Genomic DNA, 19,910 nt, shown 5'->3' with positions numbered 1-19,910 from the left:
CCAACGCAGGTCTGAGGTACCTATATACCTCGTAGTCACAGCGGTACAAGAACATTATATAAGTAGTGTGTAGTCTCTAGCCGCGATCTGTCCGCGGCCACAGTTGTCCGCCGACCGCTGCGACAAAGCGCACACACCACATCCCTGATACCGTAACATTATAATTCTCAACTATATTTTTTTTAAATTTCAAAGAAAAGGTAGCAACGAGTGGAATTGTGATAAACGTGAATTAATTTACCGAATATAAAAAGTTGGCACTTTTCGAATATTTCTTTGCAATACTTCTATTGCAGGCAAGGTTGTAGAAGTTCCTCTATGTTTTACTTCCTCATTCATTTTATTTGTTTCATAAAAATATGTTTTAAATATTAGCTACACGCTGAAACGTATGTCAGAAGCTAACAGTCATTTGTCTGTTTCCATGGTTACATTATAATTTAAAACTATATTAGGTAGCAGTGAATTTTCTTAGTTATGGTTAATTCGGCTAAGATATAGTCTACGAATAAATAATAAGACTTATTATTTATTCGTCGGATCTAGTACAATAATAGGAAAAAAATAATTATAAACTACAAAGTTCATCGTGTAATTTTTCAAAATTTAGAATATATAAATAAAATTATAAAAAAAAATGTTGTATGAAATCTGATTTTACTAAATTACCTACTTCATATAGGTATTTCAAAGATATTTTATTAACTGCATTCTGCATTGCTGTGCATGATATATTCACTGTTATCTATTTTAATAAAATTTATCAGGCTATGTGAGAAAAATATTTTTAAATATGCCGCCACTATGGTTTTCTATTTCGCTCGCTCTCTCACAGAACTCATAAATGAATACTATTGATCGGAAGCTGTGGTTCTACACATAGACACAGCAGTACAAAATGACCACGCCCTTATGATTGGAATATCCTGCATGACGAACAATTTAATCGACTAAAATGAAACTAGAAAATTTAATCAGTACTTGTAGAGTGCAGTGTAGTCTATAGGACGCTTAAAGCTAAAATTGTAGTTGGGGATTTTTGGCGAAAATGAGAGGAGCAAAGTTGTGTGATTCGTTTTATTTTAATAGTTAAATGCTTCTTCAGATTTAAATGTGTAATAACGGTGGTTTACGGTCCAATTACCATTTATGAAAGTGTACAAATATCGGAAAATGAAGCAATTCTCGTATTCTTCCACAAAATCTACTCAAAAAATTTGAATAAATTCCAACCATCATTTCCATCTATCTCCATCCCATTTCATCTGGTTTTATTTAATCTCATTCCAATTGATTAAAGTCTCAAATTAATCTATTTTATCACATTTACTTCATATCATTTTTCACATAAGACCAAAATTTAAGATGAACTAAGATTTGGCTTAAAAGTCTTCTTACCAGACCGTAAAACTTAAAAAAAACGATTATTACCTAGGTAGGTAGGTATACCATAGATTATACACTTAAAGGTATACAGTGCCAGTGCGTATTCGCGCTGTTTTGTATTTTAATTTTAGGGATTTTAACATAAAGTTACCTCGTTTTTTCTCGAGAGAAGTTCTGCCACTAACTATGACATAATACATACTTGAAATTATTTCTGTAATCCCAAGCAAATTAAGGTAAAACCGTGAACATAGTGATAACTTTCACTTAGGCGTCTTTCTATATGTTACATTTCTACAAAAACCTGAATGAAACTGAAGGCTAAGAGTAAAAACTAACTATGAGAATCATTCTGCTACAACAATAGATCGTTATTCATAAATAATAAATGGTCACATCATTCAATTTTCATTCGGTTAAAATACAGTCAATGAAAATATTTTTTGAAATAAACATTTTTTCCAAACTGTATAAACGCTTCGCTAACTTCTTTAAATATTCAATAAAAAAATAAAATAAAATAAGGAAAGGAATTTAAACTCTTCTGGACATGTATTGATAGATTTAATTATTAATTACCTTCTTCTGAACAGTTGACCAAAACATCAAATTTGAGAATTACAATCTAATAATTGGATGTAACAGAAAGGATAAAAATAAATATATGAACTCTTAAAAAAGAAAATTTTAGACCAAGCTCAGATTGATGAAAGCCATTTGTTGAATAATCACAGCATTTTTTTCCTTTTTTATTGCTTTTATCTTCTCATCAACATTGTTTTGCCTATACATAATGTTTTTTCTTGTGAATTAATTTCTCTAATATACCATACAAAGTAGACATAAAAAACACTGGTGTTCCACAGATTCAATGGACTCCTCAACATAAACCTTCAGTATATGCTTCATAAGAAGCTCGTAGTATTAGTTACCATCAAGGAATTGAATGGCGATGTATTATTACGCCAGTAAACTGAATGAAGCTTCATGTAGTGGTTGCAATATAAAAGTGCCCCCAGCACCAACGGAGCCAGCACCAGTTCCCCCAACATCCAGTAATCATGCTTCTCTAACTTCTGACCCAACTTTATTACACGGCACTGGACTTTCATACTATGATGTAAGTTATTTCTGAAATAAATAATTGTAGTATTGTGGTTCAATAATAATTACATATAGATGATTGAAATTTACGAATCAATAATATTTTGGTGTCTCATAAATCAGCTATTGTTTTCCAGAAAATATGATCGTTACTAATATTTTTTTATTAAAATTTACCTGTTACAAATACCAATTAAAAAAAACAAAAAAAAAATTAATATTAAAACGACAAATGTGTGTATTATACATTAACACTATAAATAATTGTATGATTGTAATTCAACCACTATAAAGTGGCTGATTCGATTTGAATGAAATTTACACAAAGATAGTTTATGGCCTGTGATATCAAGACAGTTTCCATAAAAAAAAATAACACGATCCAGTCCACACTGGGTGTATCTGTTATTATAAACACAAAACTGTGTTAGCTGGTTTGTGATATATTAGGAACTAGCGACCCGCCCTCGCTTCGCTTCGGAAACATTAAAACACACATGAAACCAAAAAAATAAAATTTTTTTTTTTTTAAAAGTAGCCTATGTTCATCAGGGACAATGTCGGCTTCTAATGGAAAAAGAATTTTTCAAATCGGTCCAGTAGTTTCGGAGCCTATTCGAAACAAACAAACAAACAAATCTTTCCTCTTTATAATATTAGTATAGAAGTATAGATTCATTTCAAAGACTGAGATACAAAATAATTCCCTAAAATTGCTGTTTAATGTATTAATAAAATTTTCAATTTACACCTAGCAGTTATTGTGATTAAGAAATATGAAATATATGTAACCATTTTAATAGCTCTAGTAAAAGAAGATTGCTCAGTTATTTAACTATAAGCAACACACAGAACATTTCATTTCACTATGGAAAATTATTTTATTATAGACAAGGTAAAATGCCTCAGTTGATTTTAAACTTTTAGATAAATTCCAGCGTCCTTAAATTTTTTTTATATTTTGCATTTAAAAGACAACTAAGCTCACTTTGAAACAGTGATTTATACTCTTTGTATAAAAATAATCAATTTTATTTGTTTAATACCTTCCTAATTTTAGCAGGATTGAACATAATGTCTCAACAAACTATTATTTTCAGAATGACGATTATTACTCAATGGTGAGAGGTAATAAATTTATGTCCGAAAACTCATGTAAGCACATAGTAATGAATGGTGGCGTTAATTTTGTAGCTACTCAAAAAGTTGAAGGTCCACAGGTATGTTCCATTCGATAAAAGTGCAAAATACTTGCCATAACTTACTATAAATTTAAATTGAAATAACTTTTTGTTTTGTCCAGTTGTCTACAGTTCTTACTCCTGGTGTAAAGGCTATTCCAAATCATCCCTACACAAATTGCACCACTGAAAAATCAGACATAGAATATAGAGATGGTCAAATTGTGAGCGCCACATTAGATACACTGGTGGAAATGCTTCGTCCTGGGGCAAGCAAATCTTTCACGTTTACATTTTTACTATGTTCTCGACTCTACCTAAAACCTCATGAATTACTCAGCAAACTTTGTAAACTATATTTCAGAAACTATGACAAAGTAGTGAGTATGTTTATTTCAATTACATGTGCACAAAGATTATATTGAGAGGTGAAAATGTCATGTATTAAGCGAAATGTCGCTTAACCCACGTGTTTCACCCCTCCATATATTTTGTATGATTTTTTATATATTTTCATAATTTTATTCAGGGAAAGGCAGAAGTCAAAGATTTAGTCGAAAAAGAATTGAATGACATGATAGCTCTTGTGAGAGTGCTCCGTCAGTGGACAAGCATGTTTCCTTATGATTTTCGTGATGATAGAGTAATGGCCCTGGTTCGTAGTATTACACAAAGGTACAGTTTTCATATTGTATATTCTCATCAACTCATATTTAGGTTTGAGTTGGTGGTTAGGCTGAGTGATATATAAGTATAATATATGTTTTGAATTGTGTTGTATTCTATAGATGTGCAGCAGAACATATGGAATCAGTTCGAGTTGAAATGTCAACAACTTTAGAGAAATTACTCGACAAACTAACAGCTTTAGAACAGTATGAAGAGTCACTAGTGGATATAACTCAAGTGTCTTCACTGGATCAGCTGTCTCAGGTGATAAATCATAGTATCAAAATAGATTGCTGTAGCTATTTTCATTTATTGCGTTGTAATCAATATTGGTATATGAGTGATAGGAATGTTTAGTGCTGTGTAAACTAAATAGGGTTTGCCGAAAACGCATTATTGCTTCACGGCAGAAATAGGAAGGGTGGTGGTACCTACCCGTGCGGACTCACAAGACGTCCTACCACCAGTAATTACGCAAGTTATAATTTACAATACAATCGAGATTTCGACATCGTATCTCAACGTCGCTAGCGGCATTAAGTTTGTAGATATAACTTACACTTGACAACTCATTCACTCGTATATGCATTAAAAAAAATAGTTTTGTTATCAAGTATCATATGAAACGTATCATATTCATCAAAGAATTTATGCTGTGTCATATTCCAATAATGAATACCGATCCCAGCATTACTCGTGGCCACAATATGAGTAAGTGTATTTGTTTTCGCGGCGAATGCAATTTATAACGAAACTTTTTTTCTTGAAACGTTCAATTCATTATTTCCATTCATTGTAATTATTTAGTCTTCATACAATTATGATTTTTATATGGTCCTTGAAATTTATGATCATTTGCATCCTTTTATTGTATGTATTTGTTCATTTTGGCTAGTTAGTACCTAATCAATTAAAGATAAAATAGCAAGTCGATATAAAATTTATATAATCATTTTTTTAAGTCTGACGATCCTGGTCAATGTACCAGGCAATAGTAACAAAATGATTGTACTGTTATCGGCTCTTGATACGTGTGCTATTCTTCAAGTAAATCGGATGTCTTATGGTGATTGAAAATGTCGGTAAAAGGTTCCGATACATAGATAGATATAGGTCAAACAAAATATAAAAGTGTGTTTATATAAAGACAAGCTCCCTTGAGTTTGTTGAGTTTGGATCCTTATGGAACGAGAGCTTAAACCACTACCTATCTATCGCGTATGGAAAAACTGACCTAATTTATTTGTATTTAGATTTAGTAATTTTTTTCCTCTTTATGTACCGGTCATTTTTGTAAATACTTTGACATTGGCAAAATCAATGCCAAAGGCGTTGGAGCTACGACTAGGATATGACGAATAACCAGTTTATTTTGACATGAACGGTGAGACAATGCATTGTACATTGAGATTTAGACTTTATGTTTTAACGTAGATGAGATGTCTACATGCTCCGGTAAATACATAGCAGCGGAATGGCCATTTTAGAACACTAAAACCCTGTTCTAAATCAATTGGTACATTTTAAATTGTCTTAATAAAAAAACATAATAATAACGTTGTAACATTTTAAGGGCGACATCCTGACACTCGGTCTAAGCCCTGTCGAGCTGGCCAATCAACTTACCATAGTGGAGTTGCACAGACTATCGTTTGTTGGTCCCGAGGAATTCGTTCAGACATTTGCTCCAATCCATCCACCGCAGTCCACGTCTGCCTGTAAAACTTCTATAAGCCTACATCATATCGATACTAAGTGCACGAGAAATCTAGAAGCGTACGCCGATTGGTTCAATAGACTGAGTTATTTAGTTGCAACGGACATATTGAAGGTAATCTTTTGTATTCCCGCGCGTATTTTCTAATTTTTCTCATCAATTTTCAAAACTCTCGATTTGATAAAATACCTCAATTTTATAGGGAGTGAAGAGTAAATACAGAGCTCGGGTGATTGAACAGTGGGTGATGACTGGAAGAGAATGTTTTAATCTCGGCAACTTTAATTCTCTCATGGCCATAATCAGTGCACTGAACATGTCTCCGGTAATGAGATTGAAAAAAACCGTAAGTATATAAGCGTCAAGTGAACTAGGTTGTTTTTATTGCTTAGATGGGTGGACGAGCTCACAGCCCACCTGGGTTAAGTGGTTTTAGAGCCCATAGACATCTACAACGTAAATGTGCCACCCACCTTGAGATATAAGCTCTAAGGTCTCAAGTACACTTACAACGGCTGCCCCACCCTTCAAACCGAAACGCATTACTGCTTCACGGCAGAAATAGACAGAGCGGTTGTACCTACCTGTACGGACTCACAAGAGGTCCTACCACCACTAATTACGCAAATAAAAATTTGCGGGTTTGATTTTTATTACACGATGTTATTCCTTCACCGTGGAAGTCAATCGAGAACGTGTTGAGTACGTATTTCATTAGAAAAATTGGTACCCGCCTGGGATTCGAACACCGGCGCATCGCTCAACATGAATGCACCAGACGTCTTATCCTCTAGGCCACGACGACTTCAAAATATGTATGATAAATGTTAAGCGAGAGAACAATATAACATTTATGTTTCAGTGGAGTCGAACGTCAGCGGTTTGCGGTCAACAGTTGAGGCAGCTCGAATTGTGCGTTGAACCTACCGGAAATCATGCGCGGTACGTATTGTTTGGCTTCGCTTTATAAGTTTGCAATGCGAAATGTGTAACACCAGTTATTCAATCAAAAATATCTTAAATGCTGATGATATATACAATAATTAAAATAGTTGTCGTCCTTGTAAAAATAATCATAAATTCTAGTTATTAATCTACTAATAAGCATTGGCTTAGAGTAGCTATCAAAATTGAGGCGATCAGCGTAAAAGTGGCCTAATTCACAATTTTTCAAAATTGGTGCTTCTTGCCACTTTTGTGTTGACGGCCTCAATTAAAGTTGAAGAGCAATTTGCGTCTATTCAGTAAACTTATTTACTTCCATTTTATTTATTGTCAAATTACAATAAATTTATATTTATCTGCTGGATATTTTATTTATACAAATAATAATAATAAATTAATATGTAAATCATAATATCAAAATAATTGAGGTGGATAAATTTTATTATAAATCGTTTTGGTTTGGGGAACCTTTAATTTAAATAATGTACATAGGGCGAACTTTTGAAATTTGCGCGAAGTACAATATCCGAAAATACGAGGTCTAGCGATAAATGTTTATGGAAATCACATAATTCATTTACAGAAAAACCAAATGGCGGCTTTAGATTTTTTTTAATCCATATCTCGTATTACCTATATCCGTTTATTTTCAAACAAAACTCCATAATCTTAACCTAATCTATCTCTCTATCTATCTAAATAGGACCAAATACTGGAAAGTAATCTAAATTCCTAAATTGTTTTTTAATTTTTGTCGATTCGAAAAACTATTAGGCAAAGCTCACCACCCATTCAGCGTTAAGCGAATACGACGGTATCTCAAGTCTTAATTAAAATTGAATTAACATTTCGACCTTATATCTAATGGAGTGTGGGACTATTCCCACCGGTGATAGCACCTGTGTACTTAGTGCGAGTTTTTTAACTTCTCGATCGCGTAAAAGTTACTGAAATTTATATGTAGGAAAACTGTTCTAACCCCATACAAATTCAAATTTTTGAACTTCTCGATCGCGTAAAATTTAACACAAATTTGTATGGAGGGGGAAGCTTTTCCAACTCCATACAAATTCGAGCTATTTAACTTCTCGATCGCGTAAAAGTTAACACAAATTTATATGTAGGGAGGGAGAGAAGCTTTTCCAACTCAATACAAATTCGAACTTTTTAACTTCTCGATCGCGTAAAAGTTAACTCAAACTTTCATGGAGGCAAGCTGTTCCAACTACATACAAATTTGAGTTAACTTTTATGCGATTGAGACGTTAAAAACCTCGCACTAACCACACAGGACATAATATGAGTAGTGGACTATAAATGCGATTTTATGTGGAATCCATGCAACTTTATTACATTTTTTGGTTTATTACAAATTTTGTTTATTAAAATTTAGTGCCCATGTGGGCTTACAACACGCCTTAGTACCAGTAAAAATATTTTAAATTAGGTTAACTGTCTGTAGAAATTATAAAATAATATTTTAAGTAATATTAAAAACAAGTTTTTTGTAGATTTGACACATTGAGTTTTCGATTTTCGTCAAATATAATCGTATTTTGTGGTTCATTTTAGCATTTTTAATTTTCCCGCGTAATCTCATTTACCGACTTTAAATATTGCTATTGAAAATATTTTGTGATCACACATAAAATCGTACCTTAAGAGTTCACTGTTTATGCATAATACACACTGTGCGAATAAAAAACATCAAACACCTTGCCACGATTGGCAAATACAATAAGTGTCATTAATTATACTAGTGGTCGCGCAGTAGTCGAAATTCGACTAAAATGAATTGAAATTATAAGTTTACATTATTAAGGTTCCGGTACTTCTTTATTCACAGATTTCGCCAAAATCACACTAGATAAATAATATTAAAAGATAAACAATATCAACCTATTCTCAATTTGACCACAGATTTTCAGCAATAATAAAAGTTTGACAATAAACAAAGAATATATATGTATGTATGTTTGTCAAATACATGGTAGTGTGTGTAATGTTTTTTTATTAATTTAATGTATTATTAATACTTTAAAATATACATAACTTTAAAAATATATTAGCATTCTGCACTCCTTCCCTATATTCTCGATAATAGAGCAAGAGCCCGCGACAGCCAGACTTTCGTTATTTTATAAAAGCTGAAAGTTTCTCTGTGTATGTCTCCAACACAGGTAAGAACGACCCCCGATCATAGAGTTTCGATTGTGGTTACTTGGGCAGGTAACAGGCAGTAAAGGTATATAATAGTACCTTAAATTCGTTAAAGTATAAAGGTTTTTTTTTTTAATATTTACTCCAGAATATCTTTAGAAATCATGATATCCGTTGCCGGACACTTTTTCCAGTTGTTACCCCCTGCCAGACACCCCTAAACTTTAATAAATTTTAATTATACTTTCGTTATACTATAAAAGCTAAATTTTATATATGTTACTTAGGGACATATAAAAATATGTTACCCCAATAGCCGGACAGTTTTAATGGTTCTTACATCTTGCCAGACACATTGAGAGCCCGCTGTAGGTGCGAGCGCGAGGTAGCAACTGTTCAAGCGGGTGTGAGCGAGATAGAGTGCTTAGTCTATTGTGATCTTTTAAGATATCCAATAAAAAAAATATTTTATTACGTTCATAGCAATATTATAGAAAATAAAAAATGTTATTTTAATAATATAAAGTACAAACAAAATATTATATGTCAAAGAAAAATATTTAATCGTTCTTATAATTTTCCTCATTGTCGTCGATATTGAAATTCGATTGAAATTCGTCGATTTTTTACAGAAACTGATGAATAAGGCGATATCAATATCGCCTTATTCATCAGTTTCTGTAAAAAATTAAGAAAAATTATACAATTTGAATAATAAAAAAATTATGTACAATAATTTGTCATAATAATTACATACCTGATTGAGTTTTGAGCGAATCTCTAACATAACTCGGTAGTAGATCTTAGCGTGTGCCAATCCACCACAGTCCTCGTGACGGGAACGGAATCGGGAGCGCGACCGAGCTTCATAATGACGGGGCGGTGGTCTGAATCTAACTCTGAAACTACTTCGATCGAGTGTAAGCGCAGAGTTACGTTTTTTAATAACGCTATGTCGAGTATATCCGGGCGATGCGCGATATTTAGCGGGTAGTGAGTCGGGGTTAGCGGAGCGATGATATCGAAGGCGAGATCATCGACTAACGCGTCGAGCCGCCTGCCATTCGGGTTGTGGTGTGTGAGTTCCACCTGATGTGTTTACAATTTAGGTCGCCCGACAGAATGACAGAGCTTCCCATGCCGAGTAGCGCCTCGATATCACTGCTTAGAACGGATAAATCCTATAAACGACAGCTGATGTGCAGTAAAAGATCACAATAGACTAAGCACTCTATCTCGTTCACACCCGCTTGAACAGTTGCTACCTCGCGCTCGCACCTACAGCGGGCTCTCAATGTGTCTGGCAAGATGTAAGAACCATTAAAACTGTCCGGCTATTGGGGTAACATATTTTTATAAGTCCCTAAGTAACATATATAAAATTTAGCTTTTATAGTATAACGAAAGTATAATTAAAATTTATTAAAGTTTAGGGGTGTCTGGCAGGGGGTAACAACTGGAAAAAGTGTCCGGCAACGGATATCATGATTTCTAAAGATATTCTGGAGTAAATATTAAAAAAAAAAACCTTTATACTTTAACGAATTTAAGGTACTATTTTATATACCTTTACTGCCTGTTACCTGCCCAAGTAACCACAATCGAAACTATAATCGGGGGTCGTTCTTACCTGTGTTGGAGACATACACAGAGAAACTTTCAGCTTTTATAAAATAAGGAAGGTCTGGCTGTCGCGGGCTCTTGGGCTATAAGTGTGGGAAAGGACAATGCCCAAAAGTGGGTCAACTTTATGTCAAAACTATTTGCACTTGAAAAACTATGCCTTGTTTTTTCACGTTGTTTAGTTTATGTATCAACATTTCTTTCAACCTGGCATTGTTTTCCAAAAAAATAAATTACTTAATTGATAACATCCCAAAACTATCCATGCCATAGTTTTTAAATTCGCAAATAGGCAAAGGGCTTAGCCCATACAGCCTTATAGCAAACCTATATGCTGTCAAACGAAAGAGTTGTTTGTGACTTGAACAACAAATTAAAAAAATTTAGCTAATGCTTATAATTCACAGGCTTCTTAGTTTATTTTTGTTGAATTCAATATTTATTGTAATAATAATTATTACTTAAAACCATGAATTATTTAATATTTTTAGATATTAATGATTCCATTAGTAAAAATATCAATGGCCTACCATTACTCTATTCTTATTATATATGATCAGAGAGTTTTGGCAGCAACCCGAGTGAAGCGTCACTTGAATTTTTATTTTAATGTTTTTTTAATAGTTTATTGTGTAATTTGTATTATTTGTATTTGTAATATTGTGTATAAAAAGTCTGCGTAAGCTCATGCTCAGTCAATGTGGTATTCGTCGAGTTGACGTCAAAACTCCCAAAAAGCAATAAAAAGAGATACACCGGCTTTTTATTGACATAAAAAATATATAACTTCGACAGACTAGGCTGTATAGGCTACGCTCTTTGCCCGCTTATTGGTGAATTTAAAAACAACAACAACAATATCGTTGCCGGCTTCCGGATTTTCATTTCATTTTATTATTATTATGAGGATATAATATTAATAAAATGTACGTAAGGGCTTATTTCTAGCAACATTAACCACAATTAACTTATTTAATACTGTAAATAATTATGAGAGCGATTATTGATTTCGAAGAAAACAATTAACAACTTAATTTTAGCTGCAGAAAAAAACCTTACCTTCTCTTAAACCTGGGTGAGAATATAAAAATCGTTTTCTGAATATGAAACGATATTTCTTTGTCTATCAAATTAAGTTAAAACCATCATGACAGGACAACTTTTTTTAGGGGCCCAAACGCCCATAGAAAATGGGCATTGTCCTTTCATACTTCTCGGTCCGCGCAATTTTCGTAAAAAGAGGTACAAAGTTTTTGTTTCACGTATTAATATATAGATTACTATGAACATGAAGCTTTTTTAAAGGGGTTTTATGACCTGGTAATTAAGACCTTCTTAGGTCATGTTTTATTTTAATTTATATTCTTATTTTTATGAAAAATGATAATATGGAGTGAAATGTAATGAAATGAGATGAGATGATATGGGATGAAATATAATGTCAGTAAACTGGTGGTCACTTACTGAGATTTTTGCAGAGGACTTTTTGTAGGATCTCGAGAAGTTACGTCCAGTGGTTTTGTTTCATTTTCTCACATTTGTACACTTTCACAGATATTAAACAGTTAATAAACCACCGTTATTATACATTTAAACCTGAAGAAACACTAAATAGACAAAATAAAACAAATCACACAACTTCACTCCCCGCGTTCCCGCCAAAAAGTCTGAAGCTAAATATAATATACCCGATAAGGAAACATAGGTTCATTTACCGCAGATATCGTGCGGCCCTGGCGGCTGCTCCTACTGAAACAGCCGTACCGTTGCTTTCTGTTACGTGTAGAGACTTGCACTTCGCTAACCAGGGATCCCCTTCCAGGTCAGTTATTTCTTATTTTTTTTCTTTTTTTTTCGTACCGCTTATCCATATTTATTAATTTATACTTAATGAATGCTCTTGAATCGTCAATAACTATATAAACTATATTATTTATTTTACCAATTGTGATATTTTTAGTAGTCGATTTAACTTATTTAAATCTAGTACTTTTTACGGTTGTCGAGAGCCGTAGACATTATTAAATCTCACGTTAATAATTTTCATTTTATTTCATTTGGGAAATTTCTGAAACTACAGTTTTATTTATTTACTAAACCTGCTTTGTATCATTATGAATATCATCTATTTTATGTTGTTCTGCAAAATAGAGTTGCCTGTGGTTTATATGTATAGAAAAGGCGATGGTTTTAATCGGCCATCTTAGTCCATAAATGCGTCACTGCGAATGCTTTCGCATACATTGAAGTTCAAATTTAAAATCGCATTGAAATAATGGTTCGCATTCTAATCGAAACGTACAATCGATTCAAATCAACTCGATAAAACATTCTGAAAGCCGTAAAATAATTTTAAATAATTATTAGACATCGATAGTACTGTGATAGAATATATCCCATAGATACCAGAAATTTCAACTGGCTAAATGAAGTGATCAGCGCATGGATACAAACTATTTGATACGTTTACTTTTACGCATTGGATTTAATAAGCTATTGACTTGTGTTCTTATATTTATAAGGTTGTCCGGTAATCGCGTGAATTTTGAAAAGTGCGCCCTGTTGAGTAAGCACGTTAGTACGCAGTTAGCTAGCAGACGGCTCACCACTGACCAGTCACCGACACCCGCGCCTCCTTCACCTCACCCCTCTGTCTGGAGATACCTCAACGACAGACCCACTCTCACCGAACCAGGTAACATTCCAATAACAATAAGAACTATTTCTGTTTGTTATTAATTTTTTGATTGATATAAAATGGTTACTAAAATCTAGGTTTAAATTGTATTGTTGTTTTACAATGAGTGGACACGAATCAAGATTTTGGGGAAAGTAAATATAATAGGATATTATAACATATATAGTAGATAATAATGTCTATGTATATAAATGAATGTTTTGTGGGAGTGTATAATTAAGTTAACCTAATGATTTTATTGGTGTTATAATACCTACTAAATCTATTCAGGCATATTTTTTGTGTTACACGTTGTTCCTTCGGTCACATTTTTGTCTGCTCGTAATTTGCTGGAAGAAGACTAATTAGTAGATCGCCTTTGTGTATATTTTATTTTATTTTAAATCTTTTGTTTTTTAATTGTTTTATATACAATAAGGCATATATATAAATACTAAATAATAAACCAGTTCAATTATTATAAATATTGGAACAGCTATAATACAAAGTGACATCAAAATAATTAGGTATAAATTTCAGCATTGGAATTGGTATCGTTTGAACGCGAGCCCCCTGTTGATCATCTGGAGAAAGAACGACTAAAACGTCTTCGCGGCTCGAGCTAAAAACTACATTTTCTTTTAAAAGAAGATGACATATATTTTTTCGTACATTTTACAGTAAAACTAGATTCAGGAAATACAATATAATAATTGATTTTTAATTTTTGAGAGGTTCTAATTAAGAACATATGTATTATTATTACACGTCTATGTAAAGTAAAATAAGTCGTATATAATAAATATTGGCAGCCATTGATAGATTATATATATTTTTAAAAGTTTATAACTAGACAACTACGAATAAATAATTATTTATTATATAATAATTATTTATTCGTAGCTAGCATCGATATATAGACAATCCAAAATAGTCACTATTAAATTCATCAGCTAGATTATCTCATAAGTAAGTAAGACATCCAATTTATATTTATTAAAATAGCAATATAAAACAAATAAATAAAACATTCTTAAAAAAGGCTACATAATACAACGCGCGGCGTATTTAATGTAATTCGTGAAAATAACTAAAACTAATTACTACTTCATTTTTAAATTATTATGTGCTAGAGTGCATTTAGTAATTTTAAATTGAGACTCATTTCAGGTTGTTTTCGGTATAACATTAATTTATTTGATCTATTTTTAAATCGGATTAAGTTTTGATCTTGTAAGGAGACATTACAGATTTGGTAGTCGCGGATGTCATGGACATATCATTAAGTCGATTTTTACATCGATTTTTCGGTCTTCATCAAAACACCTTCGGATTTTCTAAATAAAATGTAGTTCATCTTCAGTTCATAAACAAAAGTTGAAGTTATTTTTCATTTAAACGAACAATAAAACTGGGCGTCAAGTCCATATAGTGAGATATTGAACTTAGGTTACAAGTGTGGTTTTTGTACTGTGCACGCTACTTCTTGTTTTGGTTGCCATGTGAGCAACAACAACGTACGTGTTCTGAGATTTTGGTATTGACGCTCATTTGATCCCGTCATTCGAATTCGTCGATATTTTTTTGTCTCCATTTCTCGCCGTCTTTAATTTGGTACTGGCATTACATTTTTGGGCTATAGTGAATCGATCGAGTTTTTCTTTTCTCACCACTACCATGTTATCAAAGTTAGTCGACTGCGCAGTCTGAACTAGCAGTGAATAAAGGAAGTTCTATCATCTTTAAACGCCATTAGGAGTATGCCAAATAGTGCTAATTAATTTTATCGAATTATGAAATCAAAAAAAATTGCACTATATTCTCAAGAGACATTGTATTTGAATTTTGTTAATTCAGAAATATGGATAGGGAAATTCAAACTCAGAAAGCGCACGTATTTGGTCCTGTTTTTCTCGAGTCGAAGGTCGTACCTCCGCGGTTCCCGCGCATAGGAGCGCAAAATATAAAATATGGGATTCGCCGGCCGACACGTATTTAGTCTTAAAAAAAACCTTATTTTATAGTATAATTACAACTAGACCAAGTCTCAAAAACTTAAACTTATTATGTGCCTCTAGGTATGTCTTATTATTTAATTACTTCGTGACTGCGAAAACTGTAATGTAATTAATTACCATATAATGTTTTTTTAACGAAAAATATTCTCAAATTACTTATGTTTACAGCTCCTGCAAACCTAAAATATAACTACATTATTATAAACATAAAAATACGCATCATTCGTGGTCCAGTGGTATAAGAATGATGTTCAAATTATCAATGAGGCCATTTAAATTGTTAGTTCCTTACATGACAGTATTTATTTTACACTAAAAATCTCGCCATATTAATACTCTTACATACTAGATATGTAACTATTTACTTTTAATTTTTGTACGCTGAAAATTGATCTCATTCATTTTTTAAATTTATTATATAGTTAATGGACATTAAAGTGGTTTGCGTTCACGAGAAAATTGAAATTCACCTATTTTTTTATTTTTCTTTGTCTATGGTGGATTTTTGTATTTTTTTTTTTCAGTATTACAAGTATCTTAATATTATGTGTGTGGTGTGGTGAATATATAATTAGTTACTTGTGAAAATATAATGTAATCACAAATCGCTTAGGAAATAAGAATGTGAAATTAACGACATGCCGTAATGGCTGAGTCGTTCACGACTATAATAAAAGTTAACATAATATATTACTTAAAAAATGCTCTCTATTTACTAGCGTTTATTATTGGGAAGGGCCACATAATTAACTATTATTTCCTCTATTGAATTTTACGTTGAAACGTTGCATGTTCAGTGGAAATTGTATTACACTTTGTGTGATATTTGAACTTGATAAACACAATTGGTTTCTGTTAATGAATATTCAATACCGTGTATTTGCAATAATAGTACAATGAAAAAAATGGGTCCAAAAACTTACTCATATAGGATAGAAATCTTGCAAATGTTTTCGAAGTTTTGATGTCTTGGAATCGATTTGATTGTGAATTTAGTAATTAATTTGAAAGTATCAGAGTTACTTAATTCCGTTAACGAAGATTTGTCTAATATATATGTATGTATAATATATATTATATAATATTATTCAATTAACAATACTGCAATAACATACGCATTTTTCGTGTTATATATTCGAAAGAAAAAAAGTACATGAAAAGTTATTATATAACTTTTTATTTTTAAATATGTGCATATTATTTGCGCTTATGTATATCGCGGATGTTTGCGGGCAATAATATTAAACGTTAATATGAGCAATAATCTGAATTATTACGCAATTTGAATATCATATCAAATGTTTCGTTGTTGTAACGGATAGCTTGTATTTTTGTAATGTTTATACGCGTCATAACGTGGATAAGTTGGTGTCAGATTAGGGAATATATTATTAGTATTTATTAGTACATACATACACATACGTATATTATTTAATTTATCGTATGACGTAACAAACTGATGTTGGAAGACAGCGAAAAAACTACTGCCACTAAAAAAATTTATCTCAATCCAAACTAAGTTGTAGTACAATGTCTATTGAATGTTCAAATTATAATTTGATTGTATTTTAATTATTTTAATGTTATTGTTTTGTTCAATTAAAATTATTTTTAAGAAAATGTGAAAAAAAAACGGAAACTAGACTACTTTACCACCGACTAGATATTTTGTTTTATTTATTGATTTTTTTTTAAGTTAGTTTTTACGAATTTACCTTTGAACTACAAACGCATTTTATGTACTTAATAACTTATTTCCTTTAAATTTAATGTATTAAAAAAATTAGTCTGTATTGTATTTTAATATTAATTTTGTAATGCTTTAATATAAAATTTTGATGCCATTATAGACTTATCATGAATCTCAAGAATAAAATGATTAAAATTAACAATTAATATTGGCTCTGTGCATTTAGTTCTATATGTCGTTCCAATTTATTCATTTTCGGTTTGCACTTTAACAACGCTACATCTTAGTTTTATTTCGACAAAAAACTTGAAATTTCGTTACATTATAGAGATCATGTAAGTATATTATATCAATTACAAAGACTTATCGATAAGTGAATAATCATTGATGTCTATTTATTCATAAAAAAAAAAGATTGTTACGCATTGTTACCTGACAACATTCCACGTATCAGACTGAGTATATTTGTATTTATTGTGTGAAAAAATATAAGAAAAGACTATAATGTAATAACAGTATTGGCTGCTTTAATTGTTATAGTGATTCATATATAAAATATATTCAATAGCGTACATGTTAAAATAATAGAAATAAATGGAGAAACACCATTTCGTGAGCCTTTAAGTAATCAATGACAATAACGCAGCATTCTCATCGAGCGTTCATTCGTGAAGTTCCGAAGTGTTCTCATAGTCAGCAACGTCACGTGACTACCTCCCGAACTTACTGAGATAGTATCGAAACAACTGAAGAACCATCAATGTGTTTATTTGACTTGCAGCATTGGCTAGCTATTATATCGGTCCTAGGTAATGTAAGTTAGACGGGATCCCGGCGATTCGTGTTATTATTGTTGCTGATTATATTGCAAATGCAATTTTATATATAAAATTTTAACGAAATATTTTGTACGTCGTTTGTAAAATTTTAAAATGTTTCAATGGAGCTATTGAATTTTTAATTCTAATTATCTATCCTGTGATACGTGATCCTCGATGTCTACGACTAACATTCCTCGTCTGTTCTATCTATCGTTGTGCTCATTTTAAATTTTTATTCATTACCTATAATGTATTACTTCATAGTAGCTCAAATTATCAATTACAACTTGTCATTTTAAAAAAAAATACCTAAATGTCACGAATTCTAAAATTAATTTAAATTGAATTTTGAAACGGAATATCTAAAATTAAGAAATAATTATCGTGTAAATTGGAATAAATAATAATTGTTGTATGAGTTGTTTTTTTTTTCATCTATTATTAGCGCCCCATCCTCCTATAGATACATGTTAAATTTACTTAGGAGTCCCCCCTCTCCAACGTGTATCATAAGCAATGTCATGAAAAATAATTACTAACCAGCTGATTTTTTTTTTATTGCTTAGCTAACATTTGCGTAGTTTATTACCACCCACATTGTCCTACAAATTGCGTGGTATGTCATCTTGGTCCTACGGTCAAAAGTTGTAGTACTAATACTTAATGTAAAAATAATTACTATCAAGCTGAATGTTCGAGAATAGCTTCGTTTCAATGAGACGCCCTACTAATTCTTGTACAAAAATTCTCGATTGTGGTTTATAACTAAGACTAGCGACCCGCCCTAGCTTCGCTTCGGAAACTGTAATTTATTATTGATTTCTCCACTATTTAATGGATGTTATTATACATATAAACCTTCCTCTTCAATCACTCTATCTATTAAAAAAACCGCATCAAAATCCTTTGCGTAGTTTTAAAGATTTAAGCATACATAGGGACAGATGACAGAAAGCGACTTTGTTTTATACTATGTAGTGATAATAGGGATGAAATATGTTGTTTTACGAATTAAATTTTTATATTACTAACCGAATTTTTTTGTGTTAATTATCGAGATAATTATCTAAATAACCTGAAAAAATATTTGTCTTACAAAATATAACGTTTTGTTAGGGAGTCCCCCCTCTCCAACATGTATCATAAATAAGGTCTTGAAAAATAATTACTAACTAACTGATTTTTTTTTATTAGTTAGCTAACATTTGCATAGTTTACTACCCACATTGTTCTACAAATTGCGTGGTACGTTATTCCATTCCTCCAGTTACATAGTTGAAATTAATGAAATTAAAAATAATATTATTTCGTACATTTTGCTATTGGAGCTGAAGCACACTGAAGCAAGGATAATCCTTGCTCACAAATGCATGCGCACAGTATTGTTTACTGTGATCATAACCACGTAAAGTTGTTTTTAGTCAACCTAGTATTTTATTTGTCTTTCGAAAAATAATTTGAATAGTAATCTGTGCTGCAAAATAATAATGGAGTGTTTTTTGTGTAGGTAATTTGTTATCTGAAAACTCTAATTAGAGAAAAAAGGGAAGAAATAAAAAATAATAATAAAGATATGGCTTTCTTGTAAGACTTTTTATCTGCTCGAAAGCATTATAATCACAAATATTGTGATGTTGTATTACCTGAAAGTTGGGGTGATGAAATAATAAGTTATCATTCCTCTTGTTACAAGGAATTTAGAGTAAATTTAATGTTTATATATATATATATAGGTATAAATACAAAATTTTATATATGCTCAAAAATTACAAATCTTGTAGGACTAATAAAGCATATCTTTTTTTTGTAGGACATTGTTTTATTTGGACGAAAATTTTGTCCTCCAGTTACTAATAAAAAAAAATATCCTGCGGTATTGACAACTTTTGAGCGTAGGACCAAGATAACATACCAGGCAA

At 31.7% G+C, this 19,910-nt stretch overlaps 2 protein-coding genes across 3 annotated transcripts in view; one reads left to right on the top strand and one right to left on the bottom strand.

Moving 5' to 3' along the window:
- The window catches only part of Dhc16F (Dynein heavy chain at 16F), a 47,685-nt gene extending 47,118 nt beyond the window's left edge, over positions 1–567 (bottom strand). Inside the window, exon 1 of the mRNA XM_028177129.2 lies at positions 242–567. Within this exon, the coding sequence (XP_028032930.2) occupies positions 242–339 (98 nt within the window). The 5' untranslated portion in view covers positions 340–567. The remainder of the gene's footprint in view (positions 1–241) is intronic.
- Positions 149–18,409, top strand: LOC114245172 (ras-GEF domain-containing family member 1B). Of its 2 annotated transcripts, none has more exons than XM_089729483.1 (12): positions 149–301; positions 2,253–2,506; positions 3,591–3,710; positions 3,794–4,051; positions 4,201–4,346; positions 4,460–4,604; positions 5,914–6,171; positions 6,260–6,403; positions 6,920–6,999; positions 12,506–12,607; positions 13,308–13,480; positions 14,003–18,409. In XM_089729483.1, exons 2-12 carry the CDS (start codon positions 2,333–2,335, stop codon positions 14,086–14,088), a joined length of 1,686 nt encoding a protein of 561 aa, XP_089585609.1. In that variant the 5' UTR covers positions 149–301; positions 2,253–2,332; the 3' UTR covers positions 14,089–18,409. The 2 variants fall into 2 exon arrangements, with proteins under 2 accessions (XP_089585609.1, XP_028033024.2); XM_028177223.2 differs by lacking the exon at positions 149–301 and adding an exon at positions 1,474–1,622.
- The last annotated feature ends 1,501 nt before the right edge of the window (positions 18,410–19,910 follow it).

The sequence above is a fragment of the Bombyx mandarina genome, chromosome 01 (genome assembly GCF_030267445.1).
Source record: "Bombyx mandarina strain Sakado chromosome 01, ASM3026744v2".
Classification (NCBI taxonomy): Eukaryota; Metazoa; Arthropoda; class Insecta; order Lepidoptera; family Bombycidae; genus Bombyx; species Bombyx mandarina.
This window is presented reverse-complemented; position numbering and strand designations above follow the sequence as displayed.

Coding starts and splice junctions, on each gene's coding strand:
- LOC114245172 (XM_089729483.1), top strand. CDS start 2,333: ATGGCGATGTATTATTACGCCAGTAAACTGAATGAAGCTTCATGTAGT. Junction 7,000..12,505: donor CCTACCGGAAATCATGCGCG/GTACGTATTGTT, acceptor CATTTACCGCAG/ATATCGTGCGGCCCTGGCGG. Junction 13,481..14,002: donor ACCCACTCTCACCGAACCAG/GTAACATTCCAA, acceptor TATAAATTTCAG/CATTGGAATTGGTATCGTTT.